A 22,613-nucleotide genomic window follows, 5' to 3' on the forward strand; every position below is an offset into this window, starting at 1 on the left:
TCTTGGCTCTTTTTGCTTATTTATTTTTCCATATGAATACTTCTAGCTGTAGAAAACAACATGTGGTGACATTTTTAAAATATATAGATTTATGTTATTAATTTAGGAACAAGAAGTGACATTTTTAAGTCTTACTGTCCAATAATACAGTATGTCCTTCATTTGGTTAAGTTCACTTTTGTGTCGTTCAGCACTGTCTTCAAGTTTTCCTCAGATGGGACTTGCGTATTTCTTGTTACATTTATGCCCTGTTTCTTCATTGTAAATTCCCCCATTTAATTTTGAGAAACAATCCTTAATGCTTACATGATAGATTTGATGTTGAAACCCGGCATGTGTTTATTGGTGACCACTCAGGCCAAGTAACAATCCTCAAACTGGAGCAAGAAAACTGCACCCTGGTCACAACATTCAGAGGACACACAGGTAGGAGTAACAGCAAAATCATCATGTGCTGATAGCACAGTGAGATATCGCCTGCTGCATCTCCTGATGTTCAGATATGTTTTGAAAGTGGCAAAGTACAGTCCATGCTTGTGCAAAGATACACATGATATGCTTAACTGATTTCAAAATGGTTCAGTAAAATATAACGTCAAACATTTTTCTGTATAATCCAAACAAAAGAGAAACCAATCTATTTTGAAAATGTTGATAATTTGGTTCTCTATCATACTGCACCAGAGAAAGCCAGTGTTGGCATACATTAATGAGGCATTGTTTGAGAGCATGTGGCCTCAGACGGCTGAAACCCCAGAAGGCCAAAAAGACAGCTGCCTTGGTCTGACCTTGCCTTTCCTGGAGTTAGAAGATGGTGTACAAGAAAGATTCCCACTTCCAAGTCAAATGAAAAGACAGATATATTCTTCATGAGTAGCTAGACTTTGTGAAAAGGCTCAAGTTCCTCTCCAACTTTACTTCCTTCATATCCTTTTCAGGTTAAAACCTAAGGTCCCCTTTATGTTATTGCTCTGCTCAGGGTCATTTAAGCAAGGTAGTATAAAATATTCATGCTTAGCCTTTGAAAGACTTGATCAATGATGATGATTAATTTTTTACTAGTAGTTTTAACATGTACTATTGACTCTAGAACATATCGACCCTAGAAAATGAGTCATTGCCAGTTTTCATGGTTCTTAAAGGGCCTTTCCGTTTTCTACCAGCTACCAACCCATGATTTTGTGTAAAATGAGATAATACTGAGTTTAGATGTCGATAAGAAAAAAAGTAGGGGAAAGAGGATATAAAATTGGATAATACCTAGATCATAAGGGGCTTCCTAAAGGGAAAAAATGGAATGCTAGAATAAGAAACATATAGTAAGGAGAAAATTGAATACAAGGAAGAAGATTCATAAAAGATCATCTGAATTATTTATGCCTTTGGGAGGAAGAACACATGGAAATATCCCCTATGGATAGGACCCTGGTCTTCCCTGACTGAATTTCTTTTTTAGCCACTTACACCCTCACCTACACTTTGGCCAAGACTGGGCCTGGGGTTCTGTGGGGGACCCAGAACTGTCCCACCTCAGAAGTCTTAAACTTCTGTGCTTCACGCAGACTTCAGCCTCCTCATCCTCCAATTCCCTACACCCTTTCTTCATTCCACTTACTGTTTCCCCTTGTGGCGCATTCCAGCCTGTGGTCCCTCCATTTTTCCAGCATCTCAGCCCCTGCATCACCTTTCCTCCCAGTGGTGCATCGCTTCACCCATGCCTTCCCAGCATTCTCAGTTCTGTGAATGTAAATATTCTGCCTTCTTGGCAAGCCTGTCTGATTCAGACTAACTCTCCACCTTTTCTTGTTGTGCAGCCAGCTGCTGGGTCTATAGTAGTCACACTGCCTTGAGGTTTAGACCATCATTACCATTGCACACTCAGGATTTCCTGTGTAGACTTATGAAGTTGCCTAATAATCACTCTCCCTGTCCTCAGTTCGCTCCTTCTTCCAGGCCCCTAAACAGAGACCTTCACCATCCTTCCCAAGCCCCCATCCCCATCTCATTCCTTGCCTCTTCCTTCAAAAGCTATCAGATAGAAGCTTAAAAAGAAAAAAAAAAAAAAGTATTTCTTGCCCACTGTATATCCCCCCCCCACCCCAACAAACAAACTTTTTCTCTCCCCACTTCTTCTCAGTGCAGGAGAGCTGCCTTCCTCTGGCCCATTCTCGTCTTCTCAGTGCAGGAGAGCTGCCTTCCTCTGGCCCCAGGCTATTCGCAGGGTGTCCCTACCAAAATGGATTGCCTTGGTCTCTCTTTTGACTAACTCTTTTCAATTTATTAACATGCTTATTTTTTTTGCCTCTGGTAGAAAAACAAACCAACACCCTCTCAATCCCGTGTCTTATAGCAAGTTCCTTCTTATTCTCTTAATAGCAATGCTTTAAAAATTGTGGTAAAATGTATAAAACATAAAATTTACCATTTTAACCATTTTTAAATGTACTATTCAATGACATTAACTACATTCACACTGTTGTGCAATCATCAACACCATCCATCCCAGAACCTTTTCCATCTTGTGAAACTGAAACTCTGTTCCCTTGGACATGAACTCCCTATCCTCTCCCCCTACCCTCCCAGTCCCTGGAAACTGTTACTCTGCTTTCTGTTTCTATGAATTTCACTAGTCTAGGTGACTCATAAGAGTGGAATCATGCAGTATTTGTCCTTTTGTGACTGGTTTATTTCACTCAGCATAATGTCCTCAAGGTTCATCCAAGTTGTAGCAAACAGCCGTGTTTCTTAGAAGAATATAATTTTCCCAGCTGCTTCGCATTTTCACTTCCAATTTGCCTTCCAGCTCCCTGCAATCTGGTTTGTCGTTACTATGCCACTGAAACTGCTGTCCCTGAGGTGACCAGTGGCCTGCTGGGACACGTTGTAAACCTTGTCGTACTTAACTTTTCAGCAGCATTTTACATTGTGGCCATTCCTTCTGGCTGTAACTGCCTTCCTTTGGCTTTTCTTCTATGATGCTGCTGGCTTTCTCGGGCTCCCCTGTGGTCGGTTGTGTCCCCAGGATCTTCCCTGGATCCTTTTCTCTTTATGCTCTGTGCTGTCCCTTGTCATCTCAGCCATTCCTCCCAGTCACAGAGTAAAATTGTCATTATCCTCAAATTCTTCACAACCCAGTGAGAGACAAAAACTAAAGCACAGTTCTAGTGCATGCTGGCAGGGGCTGGTGGGAGCGAGCACCTTGCGCTTCTGGGAACACAGAAGGGCAGCCCACTCGAAGGAGATGGAGGCGGTTAGGAACGGCCTCCTCGGGAGTCTGCCTGACCTCAGATCTTTGGGGATGAGTAAGTATTGAGTTCATGGAAAACAACTGAGAAGAGCATCTCAGGCAGAGAAAACCAGCATGTTCAAGGCAAGGAGATGTGCAAGAGCATGGCTCTCTTGAGAACTGCTAGTCACTCTTTTATGGTGGAAGCACTGGGTATGAGGGAGGGAGAGGGGAGGTCAGGGTGGAGGGGCAGCCAGAAAGCAAGAGTCACTTCCCATCACTGAGACCGTGCTGGGCATTATCCTGATGTCACTGAGAGACCATTAAAGAGTTTGAAGCAAAGAAGGTAACCTGATTGGATTTTAAAAGGTTGTCTGGCAGTAGAGAGTGGAATTGGAAAGCTAGTAGGGAAGTGTCCCTTGAGAGGGGACTGTGACAGTGGGAAAACAAGGAGTGGGTGGATTCAAGGTAGAATTCAGAGGTGCATTCCGCAGGCCTAGTGATGGTTCCCAGGTTCGCTTTAGGCAGAGGTGGCTTTCAGCCTGACCTCTTGACTCTTCAGTAATCAGGCACGCACCCACTCACAGTATGGTGGCTGATAGGAGCCCTCTGAGTTTTGTATTGTTGCCTCCAGGTCAGAAAAGGACAGTAGCAGCTTCTAAGCACTCCTGTCAGCCACATGTGGTTCAAGGGTCCCATGTTTTGCAGGCTTGTTCTGATATGAAATATGACCTTGGTATTGTGTCTTATCTTTCCTAAAGAGTTTAAAGCATTTTCACTTTATTTTTATCAAGAAATATATTTGAGAAAAACAGGAAATGGCTCAGGAAGGTCGCTAACTAACAGGAAGGCAAATGTAGCAGGTCAGATGTTACCTTATTATTGTTCCTAAACAGTGGTATCTGCCCATCACTAATGTGGCTGCAATACAGCTCATTCCTGTAAAGCTAGAGTGAGGACCTGTAAGAGAGTCCATGGTGATTTAGACATATTGTTGAGCTCTTCCTAAGTGGTAGGCTCATTCTGGGCCTTGGGAGGTCCCAAACACAGCAAGTCTCAGTTCTGGGAAAGAGATTTTTGTAAGGACAAAATGTACACCCTAAAGTTAATCCAGTTCCATTAAAGGGCAGCTTTGGAGGTCCCATCACTCCAGATGCAAACTCAGAAGCAGGTCTTCAGTATGCGTCCAGAGTCATAGCCCTTCACCCCATCATTCTCTCTTACAGTACAGAAGGTCATACAAAAATGTGGGTTAATGAGGGAATCGACCTAGTAGTCACGCCCAGAGGCCAAAGCATAACATTTTTCTAATCTCTAGGGATTTAGGAAACTAGTTTTATGTTCTTATGCTCCCTCTACTGGTTTTCTTTCTGGAGCTAAATGCCAAATATCACAGTTCTTTGCTATTTCTGCAGAAAGTAGAATGTATTTCTATGAAAAAGTCAAAAACTAACTTAGAGGAGTTGCTTTTGTTTTTCTTGTTTTGTTTTGTTTTGAGACAGAATTTCGCTCTGTTGTCCAAGCTGGAGTGCAGTGGCATGATCTTGGCTCACTGCAACCTCCACCTCCCAGGTTCAAGCAATTCTCCTGCCTCAGCCTCCCGAGTAGCTGGGACAACAGGTGCCCGCCATCATGGCCGGCTAATTTTTGTATTTATAGTAGAGGCAGGGTTTTACCATGTTGACCAGGCTGGTCTTAAACTCCTGACCTCAAATGATCCACCCTCCTCAGCCTCCCAGAGTATTGGGATTACAGGCATGAGCCACCGTACCCGGCCAAAAATCATATTTTGACCATTGGAAATTAATAGTGTTAATACAATCTTTTTTCTTTTATTTCTAAGAAATTATTTTATTAGCATGAACATATTTGAAACAGGAGGGCTTGAATGTAAATCTGCCAAAGCAAACTAATTAATGAATAATTAAATGCAGACTTGTTCATGAGCTGTTAGGGGAATCATTGAAGGGAACAGTGTAACTATAACAAAAGAAACTAAACAAACTAAGAAAGTCACAGTTCAATGTAAAGAGGCAAGTTCATATAATTTAGAACTTCAATTTTTGTTTACAGTGGAGACTCACACAGATCCAGTGTACATAAAGTGCAGGTCAAGAGATGTGAATTGTCATCCATAGTCAGTCATCCACTCTCTCTCTATACGATGGTGCCAGGATATGTGGGTGAATAAAACAAGCATAATCTTTGCCCTTATCCATCTTCCAGCCGGCATGGAATGCATGCATTAGACCAATAGTTACAGGGAATTCATCCAAACCTTGTGAGTAGCAGGTGCTGCGGAGCCGTGATGCGCCCAGAGGCTTCTTTAGAAGCAGATAACAGAAGGTCCTCTCCTCTCGCAGATAATTAAAGGGAGGCTTCCCAAAGAAGAGTTTTGTTTTCGTTTTTGTTTTTTTGAGACAGAGTCTCGCTTTGTCACCCGGGCTGGAGTGTAGTGGCACGATCTCAGCTCACTGCAACCTCCATCTCTTGGGCTCAAGCAATTTTCCTGCCTCAGCCCCCTGAGTAGCTGGGATTACAGGTGCATGCCACCACACCCATCACATTTTTTTATTTTTAGTAAAGATGGTGTTTCACTATGTTGGTCAGGCTGGGCTTGAATTCCTGACTTCAGGTGATTCGCCCATCTCAGCCTCCCAAAGTGCTGGGATTACAGGCGTGAGCCACCGTGCCCAGCCAGAAGGTGTTTAAAGGAGAAAAAGGAGTTACGTAGGTGGTGGAGAACATTCCAGACCCGGAACAGCAGCCTAGAGTGGGAAAATGTTAGCAACCACCCAAAGGCAGGTGACCTTACAAGTAGTGGTAGGAGCTTCAGGCATTATTCTCAGGTGGGAAACCAGTGATGAAGTTTAAACAGAGTAGTGACATGGTTTGCATTTTAAAAAGCCACTGTGGCAGCAGTAGGTGGTAGATTGACTGGGAACAGAATGGATGGAGGGAGGCTGTTTAGGAGGCTACTGCTGGAGGCTACTGCTGGAGACCCTTAGAACGCTGACTTTGTTTGGACTGGGGGACAGCAGTGTGTGTGGAGACAAGTGGAGGAGATTTAAGATCTGTTTGGAGAGCAGGGGTCAGCAGCATTTGGTAACTAGGGTAGCAGTGACTCCCAAGGCTTCTGTGTGGAGCATGTATTGACTGGTGATGGCATTTCCTGAAACCTGGAGCACTGCTGAGAGAGCAGGTCTGGGAGAGAATAGCACTGTGATGCGTCCCTGGGGTGGCAGCAAAGAGACAGCGGGCTGAAGAGTTACGGATCTCAGGAAGAAGGTGTAGTCTAGAGACGGAGGGCATTTAGCTTGACAAAAACCCTTGTCACTTCACGTGAACCTAGAGCAAAATGGAGCAATCAAAAGATCAGATACTGTATTCAACAGGCTCTTAGTCTCCTTTAGCCTCATGTTGGCCTGCAGATATTACCCTTGAGGGTGTGGTGTGACACTCCCTCTGCTGAGTTACCAGATCATACTCTGGAAAAGACAGAGCCAGCAGTTTCCAACCCTGATTTTGTAACACTTCACGTGATCATTCACTTTTGCAAGGTATGTGGTAAAAGTCTCAAAAATATTAGTTCCCTAAGCATTTTGGTAATATATATTAAATTTCTAAAAATATTTATACTCTCAGATTCATTACTATGTTTGGGATTCTCTTCTAACTAATTGGAAATGTGAACAAAGTTGTGTGTGTAAAAATGTTCATCTTGGAAAAATTTATACTTAAAAGTTGAGAAAAATCTAATAATAGTTTAAATAAGATACATACGTGGGAGATATTAGCCAGCCACTAACAGTTATATTTATGAGAGTATATAATAGTATACATTGTGTAATTATGAAAACTTTTATTTTAAAAGTATTTTGGAAATTTTTTATTTCGATAAAATACATATAACCTGAACTTTACCGTTTCAGCCTTCTAAGTGTACAAGTAATGCACAAGTCAGTGACATAAAGTACATTCACAGTGTTGTACAGCCATCACCACTATCCATTTCCAGAACTTTTTCATCATCCTGAATAGAAGGCCTGTGCCCACTAAAGAATAACTAGAAAACTTTATTTTTAAGAATTAAACCATTTTAATTTAAAAATTATTCTGTAGGTCATATTAGGGAGATCAAAGGAAGGGAGAAGCATAAAATGAAACGCTGAAAGGGACCGGAAAGATGGATTAACTTGAAATGAAGTCAAATGAAATGGCAGAAATGCTTTTTGTCATTTAAAATAGAAACACTGGAAAACCACAAGCATTGAAGCCCTGGGCTCTGCCCCCAGTGTGGGTTGGGGTATGAGGTGGGTGTCTGCACTGCCTGGAATGCAGGCTGGCTGAAGGTGGTTGACTTCCTCTGCTGCCAGAAATGTTAGGAGAAAGAACTATACAGTTCATCAGGAAGGCCTATGTGCAGAGAGATGCAGGAAAAATTCCCTCAGAAGGGAGAGGCCATTTCCGTCAGCACCTCTTCTCACTGCATCTCTGACCCTTGGTGTCTTGCACAGCCTTCCCACCAGCCCCCATCCCAGGCTGTCCTGGATGCCTCCTGCTTATTGTCCTCCTATTCCTCTCTGTCATTCAATGCAGCAGATCAGTTGAGTAAACATTTATTGAGCACCTCCTGCATACCAGTCACTGTGTGCTGTGCTGGAATACAAAGGTGCATAACCCAACTTATAATCCAACCAAGTTCAATATAGTGGGGTCTGTGTAACAATAGAGATATGCACAGAGACTGGAACCTCACCTGGATTGAAGGTGTTGGGAAGGCTTCCTGGAGGGAGAAAAAGTTACTTGGGTGATAAAAGGCAGGACAGGCATTCCAGACAGGGGAAGCAGTCACATACCCCGTAAGAGAGTGGCTCAACCAAACATCATGTGCATGCCCTTCTTGTTCTCAAAAGTAATCCATCATCTTACTGTTTTTTGGTGGGTAGAGTCTAAGTCTTATTTCATTGTGTCTGCCGAGCCTAGCACAGTTCCTCCACATAGAAGAGGCTCAATACATGCTTGTTGAACTGATTTGAAATGAATGCTGTGATTTATCATTTATGGGCCAACTTTCAAATGACCTCGTTGTTAGGACGTTTACATAGAGCAGGCATAGGACCCCAGAGTTATTTACCCCCTACCCCATCCTAAACTTCTTGTCTTGCAGCTTTTCCTTCTGTCTCTTCCACTCTGGGCCCTGGGAGGGCCTGATGAATATACCCTGACTTGCTTTAACCACATTATGTATTCCCCTTCCTAACTCTCTGTGTTACCAAAAACTCCCCTTCCTAGCCCTGGCCCCTTCTGGCCTGATATAATGTGGCAAAGCTAGAGACTGGTCTTGTTTTTAAAACCTTAATTGATCTCATGATGGCTGGGATAGCATAGAATAAGCTGGTCACTGCCTTAAGGCTGACTCAACAAAGGACATTGTCACAGAGATTGTATAGATGAGGTCTCCTGTACTGTAATCATAGCTGACATTTGTTGAGTGGTGCTTCCCATGTGCTAGGCACTGTTTTGTGTTGCTTATATATATTAACCCGTTTAATCTCAACAACACTGTGGGTTAGATACTGTTATCATCCCTGTTTTACAGATGAGACTTACGAGGCACATAAACATTAAATAACTTGCCCAAGGTCCTATACCTAATAAAGATAGAGCTGGGATTTAAGACTAGATTCTGGTTCCAGAGCCTGTACACTTAAAATGCTATTCCAAACTTCCTCTTCTATCCCCATAAACTATCCTCATCCCATATTCCCAACAAAGAAGGCAGAGAGCTGGATCTTCATGGTGCAGTGTTTTTTGTTTTTCGTTTTTTTTTGTTTTGAGATGGAGTCTCACTCTGTTGTCCAGGCTGGAGTGCAGTGGCGTGATCTCGGCTCACTGCAACCTCTGCCTCCTGGGTTCAAGCAATTCTTCTGCCTCAGCCTCCCAAGGAGCTGGAACTACAGGCGCGCACCACCATGTCTGGGTAATTTTTGTATTTTTAGTAGAGACGGGGTTTCATCATATTGGCCAGGCTGGTCTCAAACTCCTGACCTCGTGATCCGCCTGCCTCAGCCTCCCAAAGTGCTGGGATTACAGGCGTGAGCTACTGCACCCGGCCCCATGGTGCAGTGTTCTTAGATGTGTTCTTAGATGTGTAGGTGTATATTGGTCAGGGAAGTCTAAAGATACCTGTCACCTGGGTCATGGTAAACCCTATTTCAATATTTCCATGTTGATTCTGACAGGATGAACAACCCTTACAATTAAGTCTTTCTAACTGAGTCTAGTAAACCTTTCTAATCATTATTTTTACCAGTGCCCACCATTATTAAATCTGATCATGATGCCTTAAAGAACCTGAGCTACCCATTTCACATGTTATATAGGAGAAATCAAACACTTGCCACTTTTCTCTTATCTATCCCCCCAGTTGGAGTGGCTTAGTCAGTCAAGCAAGACCATCTCAGAGATTGTCCTTGACATGGATATTCCATGACCGAAAGACGTGAGCAGTCGAACACATGAAGGCATCACATTAACAATAGTAGTCAGCCAGGCACATTCTTCCCATGCGCTAGGGACTGTTTTGTGTGGTTATATATTAACCCATTTAGTCTTAACTCATTTAACCTAATTAACCCATTTAATCTAATATTAACCCATTAATAGATGTCACATGCCTGTTTAATCTGCCAAGAACAAAGCCAAGGGCATTTCTTTCATATTCTCACTCCTTCATTCAATCATTTGCCCATTTGTCGGGGCTTATTGAGTGCTTGCTGTAGGTAAGCCAGGCAGAATTCTAGGTTTTGGTGATCTCATGGTGAACAAGCCACAGCTCCAGCCCTCCTAGAGCTTCTGTCTTACTGGGGCAGGAGACAATCAATTTAAAAAAAAAAAACAACAATAAGCAGGAGAGTGATGCGTGTAGTCAAGGAAGGTGTTTCTGAGGAGGTGACCTTTAAGCAAGAACTTGTGTGAAGTGGAGAAATGATCTTTATGTTTGCATTCATCTGCTCCTTCATTCATTCAGCTGACAATACAGTTTAACAGACAACACAGTGAGCGGCCTCACTGTGTTTGGTTGCTGCTGTGGGGAATGTTGGTGGTCGGGGGTGAGGGCTGGGCTGCTTGTGGTGGCTAACCACATAGGCACTGGGGGAAGCCATGTTTGTTCTTACACGGGCAGGAGTGTATACTAGCAGCATAGGGTGCAGGTTTAGGAAAACGCTAGGAAGCATAATCCAGAATAGTAGAGTTTGGGGTTCCTCCTCCCTTTTTGATCTTAAAAAAAATCTTACTAAGAAGAGTCATATGACAAATAAGAAAATATTCTCCTGAAACAAATGTATGAGAGAAACTTCCCTGAAAGCTCTTAAAGTATAGCACTTCATTAGAACAAATGGATAATCTAAATAAGAAAAATATCAGATTCCAACAAATGAGAAGCTATTTTATGTTCTTCTCAGAATACAGTATGTTTTAATAATGTAAAAAAATGAGTATTTCTGACGTTCTTAAGTATTTGCAGGCTTTGTGCTCATCTTATGTGGAAAAAATTATTATTGTTCTCAGTACATAAGGGTTTGATTTGCAAAGGGACTACCATAAAAAATCTATTATAATGTTTTATAGCCATACCACTAGAGTAATCCTAATAACCCACATCTGTACTGCACACTACAGTTTAGAGTGGTAGAGTGGTCCTATGTAATTGATCGAATTCTCACCACAACCCTATGAAGGTAGGTAATGGCTGGGTTGATGTTATCATTCTTAGTAATAGTCCTAGTGGTCATGGTGTTACCATCATCTGCGTTTTACAGTTGAGGAAACTGACATTTAAGAACATAAGTAGTTTTCCCGGAATCTGTAAATTAAAATTCCCAAAGAGCAAACATAATTTTAAATTCTGATAGTATGGCCTAATTAAATCTGATATTCAAGAATAAAACATCTAATTGAGCATTTGTAAACCCCATTTCCTTCTCATCTGTCATTGTCAGGGGTGGGAGGTAGGCAGCAGTTAAGAAAATGTGGTTAATATTTCCCAACAGTGCAGTGTTTTCCATTCTTCTTAGAATTATGTCTCCCTTTTGAAGGTCAATTTATTGTCTTTTTTATTTTCTTTTGGTCTTTATAGTAATTGATTTTATGGTATATGAAATGTTGGTGAAAAATGCTTAAAGGGTGGGAATTTCCTTGGAGCCAATTTTTTTCTCTTTGGGTACTTATTTGTTTGTTCTTGCCACAAGAATTTATTGTGTGCCAGGAACTGCACTAGATCCTGTCTCCGCTGCATTCACATTTCTTTGGTGGGCAAGAGTCTTACCTTGTGACTGACGTCTGGTTGTGTCTGTCCTCTCAGGTGGGGTGACCGCTCTCTGTTGGGACCCAGTCCAGCGGGTGTTGTTCTCAGGCAGTTCAGATCACTCTGTCATCATGTGGGACATCGGTGGGAGAAAAGGAACAGCCATCGAACTCCAAGGACACAAGTAAGGCTGCTGGTGCTTTCATAAAGACTCTCAGCTGACAGCTAGAACAAAGGAGTGCAGCTCAGTCTCTATGGCAGGGTCTTAGCATGGGAAGGAACATGGCGGGAACACAAATACTGGCCACTTTGATTTATAACTGTGTAAAACTGTGTTTATATACTTATACCCCATTTTATTCCACAGAGCGTCTGAGAGTGCTTACAAAAACCATAAAATAAAGTAACGGCAGTGAATAAATAAAAGATAAAAATTAGAACTGGGAAGAATATAGCAGTAAAACTTTGAGTGAGGAAAAAAAGAGCTTAAAAATACAAGCTGTGAAGGCTTAGAAAATTTATATAATTGAGTTCAAATGTGGCTTCAGGCTCCTTGGCAGCATACGGAAAAGAGAAGAGGTAAGATCCTTCACAGTACATTTTGTACTTGACCAAATATTTATTGAGTGCTTGCCTTGATTCATGTCAGGCTCTTCTTCCTTAAGGGATAGGTTTTAGGGGGCTGTGAGGAAGTACAGAGAAAGCCTTGCATTTCCTTGGAGCAGTTCTCAAACTTTGCTGGGCACAGAGAATCTCTGAGGAATTTGTGAAAAGATGCCCGGTCCCTGTCTGCTAAGATTCTGGTTGCCATCCAGAGCTGTGTGGATCTGTGCTTTGACAAGCTTCCCAGGCAACTCCCCAGTGGTGACCCTCAGCCCACACCCAGAGACGCCCTGCTGTCCCTGGGGGCAAAGCCTAATCTTTTTGCATAAAAGAATGTTAGATCTGCTTTACAACTCTAGTGCTCATCTGAATTGTTTTTTGCTTGTTAAGTTTTCAAAACGATCTTGAACAACCCTTGACAGCCATAAACAATTGTTTGTAATGCTCCTATGAATTAACCAGTTTTAAGCAACATTAGCTTTTCCTGTAAATCTGCTTGGAAACCCTAGTTTTAAAATATTCTCCTAAATAGTTAAATCTAGTTTGGAATTGTTGGACATAAACTAATTAAATTTTGGAGGACCCATGTACAAATAACTGTTTTAGTTTTAGAATTTAGTGTTAGAGAAATAGCTATTAAGCCCTTCTTTCTCATAGTGGAGAACAGAACAGCTGTCTGGGGTCACTCCTGGCTTGTGGGGCCACTCAGACCTTGTCATCAGTTCATTAGAGGAATCATTCCCTTATGTTTATCTTTATGACAAGAGAACACACATCCATGTCCTGTAGAAAGAGTTCACATCATCCATGTAAGAGAAGGAAAAAGGAAACCAGGGCCAGGTGCGGTGGCTCACACCTGTAATCCCAGCACTTTGGGAGGCTGAGGCAGGTGGATCACGAGGTCAAGAGTTCAAGACCAGCCTGGCCAACATGGTGAAACCCTGTCTCTACTAAGAATACAGAAAGTAGCCAGGCGTAGTGGCCCGTGCCTGTAATCTCAGCTACTCGGGAGGCTGAGGCAGGACAATCACTTGAACCCGGGAGGTGGAGGTTGCGGTAAGCTGAGATTGCACCATTGCACTCCAGCCTGGGCAAGAGAGCAAGACTCCGTCTCAAAAAAAAAGAAAAAAAAAAAGAAGCCAAAGCACAGTTGTGTTTAATAACACTATTATCATCTAATCTACCACATAATTCCTGCCAACTTGGACTTTCTCAGAGAAGCGAAATGCAGGTTTTGAATGAAGATGACTAATATTTACTGGACTCATTCAGTTTAACTCCTAACTGGTTTTATGTGTACACAGTGGTTAATAAAGACTGCAAGCACTCTTGCACGATTTCATGCACCAGATGCTGAACTGCAGCAGTGCTTAACACTAGCATCACTGTGTGCAGAGGGCCCTTGACCTGAATGGAAAATGTGGGTCTGGGAAACTTACCCCTATAGTTTGTTAAGAAAGGAAAAACTATAAAGTTTAGATAAGTCTCTCAGTTCCAGAAAAACAAAACTTTAACAAATAGGTCTTCCAGTTTCTAAGTACAGACTTGTCCTTTTAGAAAATGGAATAAACCCTGCTTGGAGTTATGCTGATAGAATCGTGCCCTTAGAACTTGCACAGGTAAGCAGGCAGGCTGCTGAGATGAGGAGCCACTAGGCAGAAGTGGCTTTACACAGGATGGAGGGCAGAAGGCCTTTGCCTGGTGCTTTATTCAATTCAAGCTTAGTAATACGTACAGTAAGCTCTATGAGGGACTTCTTGTCATCAGGTTTTAACCCCGGGGAGTGCTGGCTCTGGTGTCACAGAGCCAGGAGAGGAAACTTCCTCAGCATCAATCAGTGTCACTCTGTTAGAGTGATCTGAATGCCAGGGTGGGGATAGAGAAGCCTCTGGAGCCGCCGGAAGTAGTGAGATGGCATGGAAAGAAGGTTTCGGGATCATCTGGCAGAAAAGGAGACCACTTTCAGGCAGGGAGGGAACAACTTTCGCAGCCGCCATTCCTTTATCCTGAAAGCCAGCTGCTGGCATCCAGTGATTCTCGTATTTGAGTAGCACCTAATATTTTGTGAAAGAACTTTCAAAACACACAGACTCCATTTAATCTTGGCAGTAACACTATAAAAGAGAGAGCTCGGATACCATTTTTAGAAGAGAATAGTGAAGTATTCAATATTAATATTCAATATTAAGCCCCAGCTGATAGCTTAGATCTCTAAACCTTAACTGAGTCCAGCAGGGAGCTGCTTAGCACCTTTGATATATCCAGCCCTCAGTAAGGCACTGGGGATACTAAAGTGAACATTTATTGACTAACACATGGTCCCCAACATGCCCGGTGATGTTTGCTGATGCTTAGGCCTCAAGGCTGCCCTCTGCTTTCCTACAGTTCCTGGTTTTCCTTCCACCCCCAGAGTGACTGATGGTGGCCCGAGTTCCAAATCGGGGACATAACTGGTGAGCCTGGAAACCGGGGAGAGCAGACTGGCCTCCCCAGGATAGGGAGACTGCCTTTCCTTGGTATGGAAATGTCCAGCCATTCTGTTGAGGGACAGCTGCACATGTCTTCTGTTCTGAGTTCCACAGCTTCTTACCATCCTTCAGCAACAGAAAATGTGACATTTTTATAACTAGCTCGATTTGGTGTGTAAAAATCCCATAAAGCAGAGAACGCTTTAGCACCAAAGAAAGTGATTGATGACAGTGAAACTCTTTCCAAGTCCAAGGGAAAAAAGCTAAGAAAGTATTCTTTTATATGGTATTATCTGCATTGGAAGCATTCTGGTGTATTTATTCCCTGTAGCAAGTGGATCGTGATTGTGTGCTGTGCTAGCTCTGTGAGAGGAAGGCCAAAAAAAAAAAAAAGGCTCCAGATTCCGGGACCAGTTATGTTTGCAAGCATCAGTTACTAGTTGGATGATTGTTAGCGAAACATAAACCTGGACACTTATTGTCCCATGCCTACCTTGTCATAGCTAATAACGGTACTTGGTCTTTTTAGATCCCTTTTAAATTCTTATATAATACTGTCATTTCATGACCAACTTCATGCCCATAATTTTTCTTTCTAGTAGTGTTTTCCTATCCTTCTAAGACTTGATGGTGATTTAATATAACCTGACTTGAAGCACCAATAAAGATCTTTGCTACTCCTCATATTGGAACCCTCTACCAAGACTGGATTCAGCGGCTTATGTGAGGCTAGGTCACAGTCAGGGCCCCTGGCACTTCCAGTCTGTGGATTTGCTTTTTCCTTCCAAAATCCAAGCTCTTGATTTCTCTCTTACTGCTCTTACCATGCATGAGAATTTTGTTATAAGAGTTCTCAAAACCTTTTGGTAAAGAAATAGGCCACTTGTAAATAAATACACATTGAGAGAATTTGTGCTTTTTCCCCTTGTATCGAGTAAATTGCATTGAAAATTATAAAAGGAGTAGTATTCTTGCATTCAGCTTCTGGGTTAGGGGACAGGAGGACAAGGATCAGTACAAATGACAGCTTTCTTTCTGCTCAAATCTGTGAGATTTAAGAGCATTTCCCACTGTGGTGCTAGGGAACTGTTAGGATAGAGGGAAAAAGATGGCTTTTTTATTTCTAACTATTTAGCTAAACACATAATAGATCAAAATACCAGCCATGAGAGTTTTCATAGAAGGTAGAATCTTCTCAAAGACAGAAGGGCTGGAAAATGTGGTCATTAGCGTGCAGGCCTCTGAGTCAGGTCAAACTGTATTTGAACTGGCCCTTCTGCCAATGGCCTGCAGCCTCAGGCAAGGCACTGCACCTCTCTGATCTTCAGTTTTCTCATCTCTAAAATAAGGACAAAATTGGAAGGAAAAACCCTCACAAGGTTGTCAAAAAATATAAATGATGTAATGCATGTAAAATAATCAGCCCAGGAGTACAGGCCTGGTAAATGGCGGTTGTTAAGATTACTCTTGTTGATAAAAATTCCAAGTCAAAAATCCTGCCTTGGGATCTGACTACTGTTTCTCTTTGTAGAATTTCCTAACGAAATATTAACATATATTCAAAACTCAGTCAACACATGTTTACTGAGCTCCAGCTACAGACTTTGTGTTAGATACTCAGGACACAAAAGTGAGTTAGGAAATAGCCCTGCCTTTGTGGAGATGTGCTACCAGTATGAAAACAGGCAAAGGTGGCACCGTTCACCAATTTTACTGGAAAGTGGGAGGCCTCAGTGCGGGGCGGGGGGGGGGGCACGCTTGGTTTGGATGTTAGATGAAGAGATTCTCATAGTTCTCAGGATTAGGAGGTTACCCAGAACAGAGAATAGCATGAACTAAAATACAGTGGGTTCAGGAAATACAAGTGGACAGAGGACGAGAGCCTAATCTAAACCTTCACCCTGCCACCAAACAGCAGAACATCACTGGTGCTCAAACCAGTGCCCCCAAACAGGGGTCCCTGAGTTCAGGTTTAGCCTGGCAGTGGGCCAAGGATCCCTGAGGAAGCAGATCCCTTTTAGGGTGCTTTGGCTTGGGATGACCCTACATAGTACTGTCTGGCAGACCTCACTCGCGTGGATTGCTCACAGCCTTCTCTGGTCCTTGGAGCTTGGAAGACCTATGCGTATAGGAGAGTGAGATCTCTGGTAGTAGAAGCGTAATTAGATGCCCACTAAAAAACCTAAACTTTTCATCAAAGAAATGAACAATGCTATACATTTGAGTTCCCCTTACTCTTGAGGGATGAAGAAAGGCTTAAGTTGACTGTTGGGCAGATGTTAGCTTGTGTCTGAGATCTGTTTCTCTAAAAACGTAAGGCCTTCTCTACCCTCTCCATTAATAATCAGACACAGGACTGGCTTCATGGGCATGTGACCTGTGCAGTCACACAAGGTCCCATTCTTAGAAGGGCCTCACACTTGGTTTAATGAGCTGCTGCCACCATCTTGTAATTCTTAATCAAGTTTTTTAAAGGGACTCTGTATTTTCATTTTGCACTAGTCCCTCCAATTATATAGCTGGACCTGACAGACATATGTTGCTGCTAGGACTGGTGAGAAAGGAAATGAGGCCATCCCACTAACTGTAGTATTTATAGATGGCAGATCCTGGTGGTTGTGAAAAGTGGGGGTTTTGTGCACTTGTAAGAGCATTTGCAGTGCAGTACATGGTAGCACTTGTCCATGAAATAATGACCAGTTTTGAAATGCTTTCTAGTATAAATGCTACAGTGATGTCAGCTGAAACACAAATGTTAGAAGGTATCTTTTCATTCTTCATAACCCTTAACCTGTAAACCTGGGATGTTCCCTCACCTAGCTTTTAACTGCAAGGTGGTTATATTTTGAATCCCTAAATCAAGAAGTCTAGAGCAGCTTTATTGTCAAACTTGGAATCCAGCATTCATCACTGTGTTTCACTCTTCTATGTTGGAATATTAACAGTACTGGAGTCCCATAAATTATGTATTTGTTGCTGAATGTTGCTGCCAGCTATGAGTGGCAAAGCAGTTCCTTATGTAGCTTATTTTGGTTTTACAAGATCATTGATGTGTATCAAGATGCCTCAACAAATGAAATGTAGTTCAAATCATACAATTACGAGTCTGTGCAACTAGACAGATTTTTCTTGCCCTTGAGTGTCACAGTGGTGGCACTCTATACTTTAAAAAGTGTGAAAAAACAACCAGGAGAGATAGGGAAAACCCAATTGGCTTTTTACAAAATGAATACATGTCAAAGATTTTATATTAGGCATTAATTAATAATTAACTAACTGGCAGAGTAAAAGGTTACAGTCAGTCCAAAGGAAAATCCAAAGAGTAGACACATACATAGGCAACAGAGAATGTGAAAATGAATTTGTTAGCAGACACACAGCTGGCTTCTCCCATGGGCAGGGTGGCGTGTGGGATTAGGTGTGTCTTCACTGGACAAGATTTGTTTGCAATAATATCAGTATTCTTTATAGAGTTGTAAGTAGATTAGTAAAAATACTAAAAGATGTAGTCCCCTGTAGAATCAGATAGCCCAGAAGAGTGTGCTAGACAACACCTGAAGTTCCGCTGAAAAGATGACCAGTGATCTCTTTTTACCCATTTCAAGTCTTTCTGAGTTTACCTGATTGTGCTTCCCCCCTCCTCCCCTGTGATCATAATAATCTCAGTGATTATCCTTCATCACAAAAAAAAAAAAAAAAAAAAAAAAAAAAACCAGGCTGGTCTCAGGAGGTTAGTCCTGATTATTTATATTGGTAAAGAGTCTTAATGAACCATATAGGCCACTCATATTTGCTTTGCAAATCCAGAGCCACACAGTATCCAACAATTTTGTGTTAAGCCCACAAAATTCACTTCTACCTGGAAGTTTTTATAAAGAATCTTGCACTGGACTTTTCTTTTCTTTCTTTCTTTCTTTTTTTTTTTTTTTTTTTGAGACAGAGTCTCGCTGTGTCGCCCAGGCTGGAGTGCAGTGGTGTGATCTTGGCTCACTGCCATCTCCACCTCCAGGTTCAAGCCATTCTCCTGCCTCAGCCTCCCAAGTAGCTGGGATTACAGGCATGCGCCACCATGCCCAGCTAATTTTTGTATTTTCAGTAGAGATGGGGTTTCTTCACATTGACCAGGCTGGTCTTGAACTCCCAAAGTGCTGAGATTACAGGTGTGAGCCACCACTGGACTGGACTTTTCAGAGCCTCTAAAATTTGCCATATCAAGGCTAGAAAACTAAGCTCAAGAAACTCTACTGTATTTCACCTACAATACTTGCAACAGTTGAATTCCTCAAAGTTTCCACCATTTGCTAGGTTCTTGGCCTGGTACCTTCCTTACCAGTTGTAAGGCCAGGACCCTGCAAATCAGATACCAGGCCAGTTTTCCTGGGAAGGCTTTGTAAGTTGGCTCTATGAGTTCTTAAAGTGGCTAGTCATATCTGATTCAGTGAGCATCATTCTCACACATGACACTCCAGGTTATACAGTTGATTTGCCCAGTTATATCTTGCCAATAGATTCTCATTGAATCAATGCAAATAACTGTGTTTCCATGAAAATTAAGGCGTCTCTGTAACAGTTTTCTTAAATTCTGGGCAGTCAGTGAGAATTGGGTATCATTTCTTAAATGTTTTGATTTAACTTATAATACCAGAGTTTACGAAATTGTGGGTTAGAGATAGCTTTAAAATAAGAGAAAAGGCATCCTCATATATCCAGAAAATAGAACATTAAAACAACATCAACAGTATTCCAGACAAATAACCACAATAGAATTTCCCTGTTCTGTTCATTCAGTTCTATGAATGAACTGTAATTAATTCTTGTTCTGATGGTTCTTGGTTTAGCAGTTCACATTCATGAAGCCATCTGCATTCAGACTAAAAAGGGTCCAGAAATCCAAGGAAATCCTGACTCAATCCACTGGCACAGCTTAAAAATTATCTAAGCAATGTCAGCTCAGCGGCCTGTGCCAAAGAGTCTGTTCTTTGAAATATCAATATTTTAAAATACCTAGTACAAATAGTTCTTTTCCATGAAACTCTGAGGCTATCCTTTATTGAAGTCACAAACTCTATAGCAGGGCCTTCGGGCAAGGATCAGAATAATACAGAAATTATCTACAGATTATAGAGATTTTGTAACTTAAGGGTTAATTTGTAATTGTGACCAATGATATCAGAATGAGGGAAAGTAAAATTCCCCATTGGGATATGCTATATAACTATTTCCTAAGAATTGTGATCAGTATTTCCCCATGGGTAAAACATATTATAGACAATAATGACATCAGGAAATCTCCACAGTCTTCCAATAAAACATATAATTTCTGAAATACTAAGAAAATTTTTTACTTACTGACTTAACCTAGGGCCGGCTGAGCATCTCTTCTGATCTGACAATTATTCCCATTTACTCTTAAAATAGTAACACATCAAACAAATGCAATTATTTATAGCATTTCTTTTTTAAATTTTTTTTCCTTTTTCAGACAAGGTCTCACTGTCACCCAGGCTGGAGTGCAGTGGTATGATCACAGCTTGCTGCAGCCTCAACCTTTCAGGCTCAAGTGATCCTCTGATCTCAGCCTCCCTAGTAGCTGGGACTATAGGCGTGTACCACCACATCTGACTATTTTTTTAATTTTTGTAGAGACAGGGTCTCACCATGCTGCCCAGGCTGCTCTCAAATTCCTTGGCTCAAGCAGTCCTTCTGTCCCAGCTTCCCAAAGTGCTGAGATTACAGACATGAGCCACTGCACCTCACCACATTTCTCTTTTTGTAAGACAAGGGAGCGAGTCTTTATGATTTTCTAGGACCTCTTTGGGAAATCTTCAGGCATAAAACACATCCTAAAAATTTTATTTTTTCAAAACAGAGGTTCAGTTTGGAAAGGCAAAACCAGGGTTGTATATAGTAAGACATTCTTCTTCAAAGGGGTTAACGTGTTTAAGTTCCCTTGTCCATTGTTCCCTGCTCTCAAGGCCAGACTTCCTTACTCTCTGTGTTCCCTTGCCCTGGGAAACAACCTTCCTCTCAGTCTTTACCTATAGAGCCCACATTCCACATCTGCTACTCCCTCTGTAAATCACCCCTCCCGTTGCAATGCCCCCTACCCCCACCGCCAAAACTGTTTTCCCACCAGTGTAACCGCATCCCTGCACTTCTCAAGTTAGCCAACCGAGTTCAGCTTAGATTGTGCAGTCCAACTCTACCCAATGGAGACTGGACACAGCAGTAGGAGCCAATGCGTTAGGGATAAAGCCACTGTTTTCCTTTGTTTGGTGTGCTCTTGTGGTGACCAGACTAACGAGCAGCACCCTTCTGCAGAAGTAAACTTTGCCTTGCTGAGAAATCAACTGTCAGAGTGTTCATTTTATTTGTTACTTCAGGCTTTATTTCTAACAAGAGTTGTCAAGGGAATTTTAAGTGGGGGTAAGATAGGAGCATGGCTGCTTAAGAAGCAATACCTGGTTATCTGTATAATTAAAGCAGTAAAACATTTAAAAATAAGCATAGATGATAACACAATTTTAAATAATTTAAAATTCTTTTCACACGTGAGTACTTCTTGTTCTGTCTCTTTTTTTTTCTTAAGAGCATTAATCGAGTCAACATTAAAGTACTGAAAATAATTCTGGTGAGACATAGAATCTCTGCTAGCTAGGCAGATTCCACAGAAGGTAAAGAATATCCTTTCACATTGTAGGCATTAATCAGTAAACTAACGAAGCAAGCCATCAAAACTGAGGGAACTTAGCCAAAATTGTAATGCATCTTACAGCTTTTTTCCAGACTAAAGTATTGTAAGCCAAAGCAAGTAAAATTCGCTTTCCAAGTTTTGTCCTTCATTTTTCTCTTTCATATTCCAGAACAAATTGACACTTTAGTATTGCCCTTTTCATCTTCATTCTCTCAAAAGTATACAGTGGAGTTTTCCAGAAGCTATAAGAAGTGATATTATGATTATGATAAATACAGAAAGATGATTATCCAGCTCTCCTATTAAGTCAGATATTAGAAAGACTTGCAAAAATATTAAAGAATGTCATTTTTCTCATCATAATTTTTTGTTTTGGAAAATGTCTTTTTCTTTTTTTTTTTACAAAATATGTGACATGTTAAAATGAAATGGATTCATCATTGCTGTTTTCAAATGAATTAATGTTTTTTAAATTTCTCAGTTTTATTTCCAAATACAGCAAACATTGATCATTGTCACTTATTAAACCAAAGCTCTTTGGTGTCCTCAAATAAGTTTTAAGAGTATAAAGGGATTGTGAGACCAAAATGTTCAAGAACCACTGCTTTGATACAAAGCTAACCTGTTTTTCTTTGAAAAACAAAAACCATTGTATTTCTTTTTCATTAATGCTCCTGGCATAATCTCAACCACCCATTTAAATTATAATAATTAACCAAAGAAACTAATTTATATTTCATAGAGAAAATTAGGAGGAGGGAGGATATGGATAAATCATCCCATATAATCATTTTAGCAGACTAGCAGAACTCATGAACACGCATTACTGAAATTTCCATAGTGACATAAGGCACTTTTACATTCCCTTAAAGTGGCAAAAAATGAACTCATGTATTGACACAACTCAAAGGTATAGCCTCGCTATAGCATAGAAACATAAGAAGCAAACATATGTAAACTTAATATTATACTTTATACAAAGTCACAGTATTCTAACTTATGTAGACATTATCTAAGTATCCAATGGTTATTGATTAGCTCAGGTTAACATTAGTCCATTTTGTTACCTAAGGATCTTGGAAATTATCTTTAAGTTGATATGCTACAAAATATAATTGCTATTCATATAAAAAAGTTTGTCAGAATAATTATTCAATTCAGCTGAACACAATTTATATTTTTAATAATCTTAAACATTATGTATGAGCTCATTTGACCAGCTATCCTGAATAAATTTAGGATAAATAAAAATAAAATGCACACTTGTATTCTGTTCAACACTAATAAATCAGAGAAAGATGTAACATTTTA

General features: G+C 41.1%; 2 protein-coding genes across 3 annotated transcripts in view; both read left to right on the forward strand.

The window, feature by feature from the left end:
- The window catches only part of LOC126940470 (peptidyl-prolyl cis-trans isomerase NIMA-interacting 4-like), a 1,058,238-nt gene that overhangs the window by 656,190 nt on the left and 379,435 nt on the right, over positions 1–22,613 (forward strand). The gene's annotated exons all lie outside the window — the stretch shown is intronic.
- Positions 1–22,613, forward strand: part of WDFY2 (WD repeat and FYVE domain containing 2) — a 177,117-nt gene that overhangs the window by 135,989 nt on the left and 18,515 nt on the right. For both annotated transcript variants that reach the window (XM_050766303.1, XM_050766304.1), the window contains 2 exons: positions 314–426; positions 11,595–11,721. In XM_050766303.1, the coding sequence (XP_050622260.1) occupies positions 314–426; positions 11,595–11,721 (240 nt within the window). The remainder of the gene's footprint in view (positions 1–313; positions 427–11,594; positions 11,722–22,613) is intronic.

The sequence above is a fragment of the Macaca thibetana genome, chromosome 17 (assembly GCF_024542745.1).
Source record: "Macaca thibetana thibetana isolate TM-01 chromosome 17, ASM2454274v1, whole genome shotgun sequence".
Classification (NCBI taxonomy): domain Eukaryota; kingdom Metazoa; phylum Chordata; class Mammalia; order Primates; family Cercopithecidae; genus Macaca; species Macaca thibetana.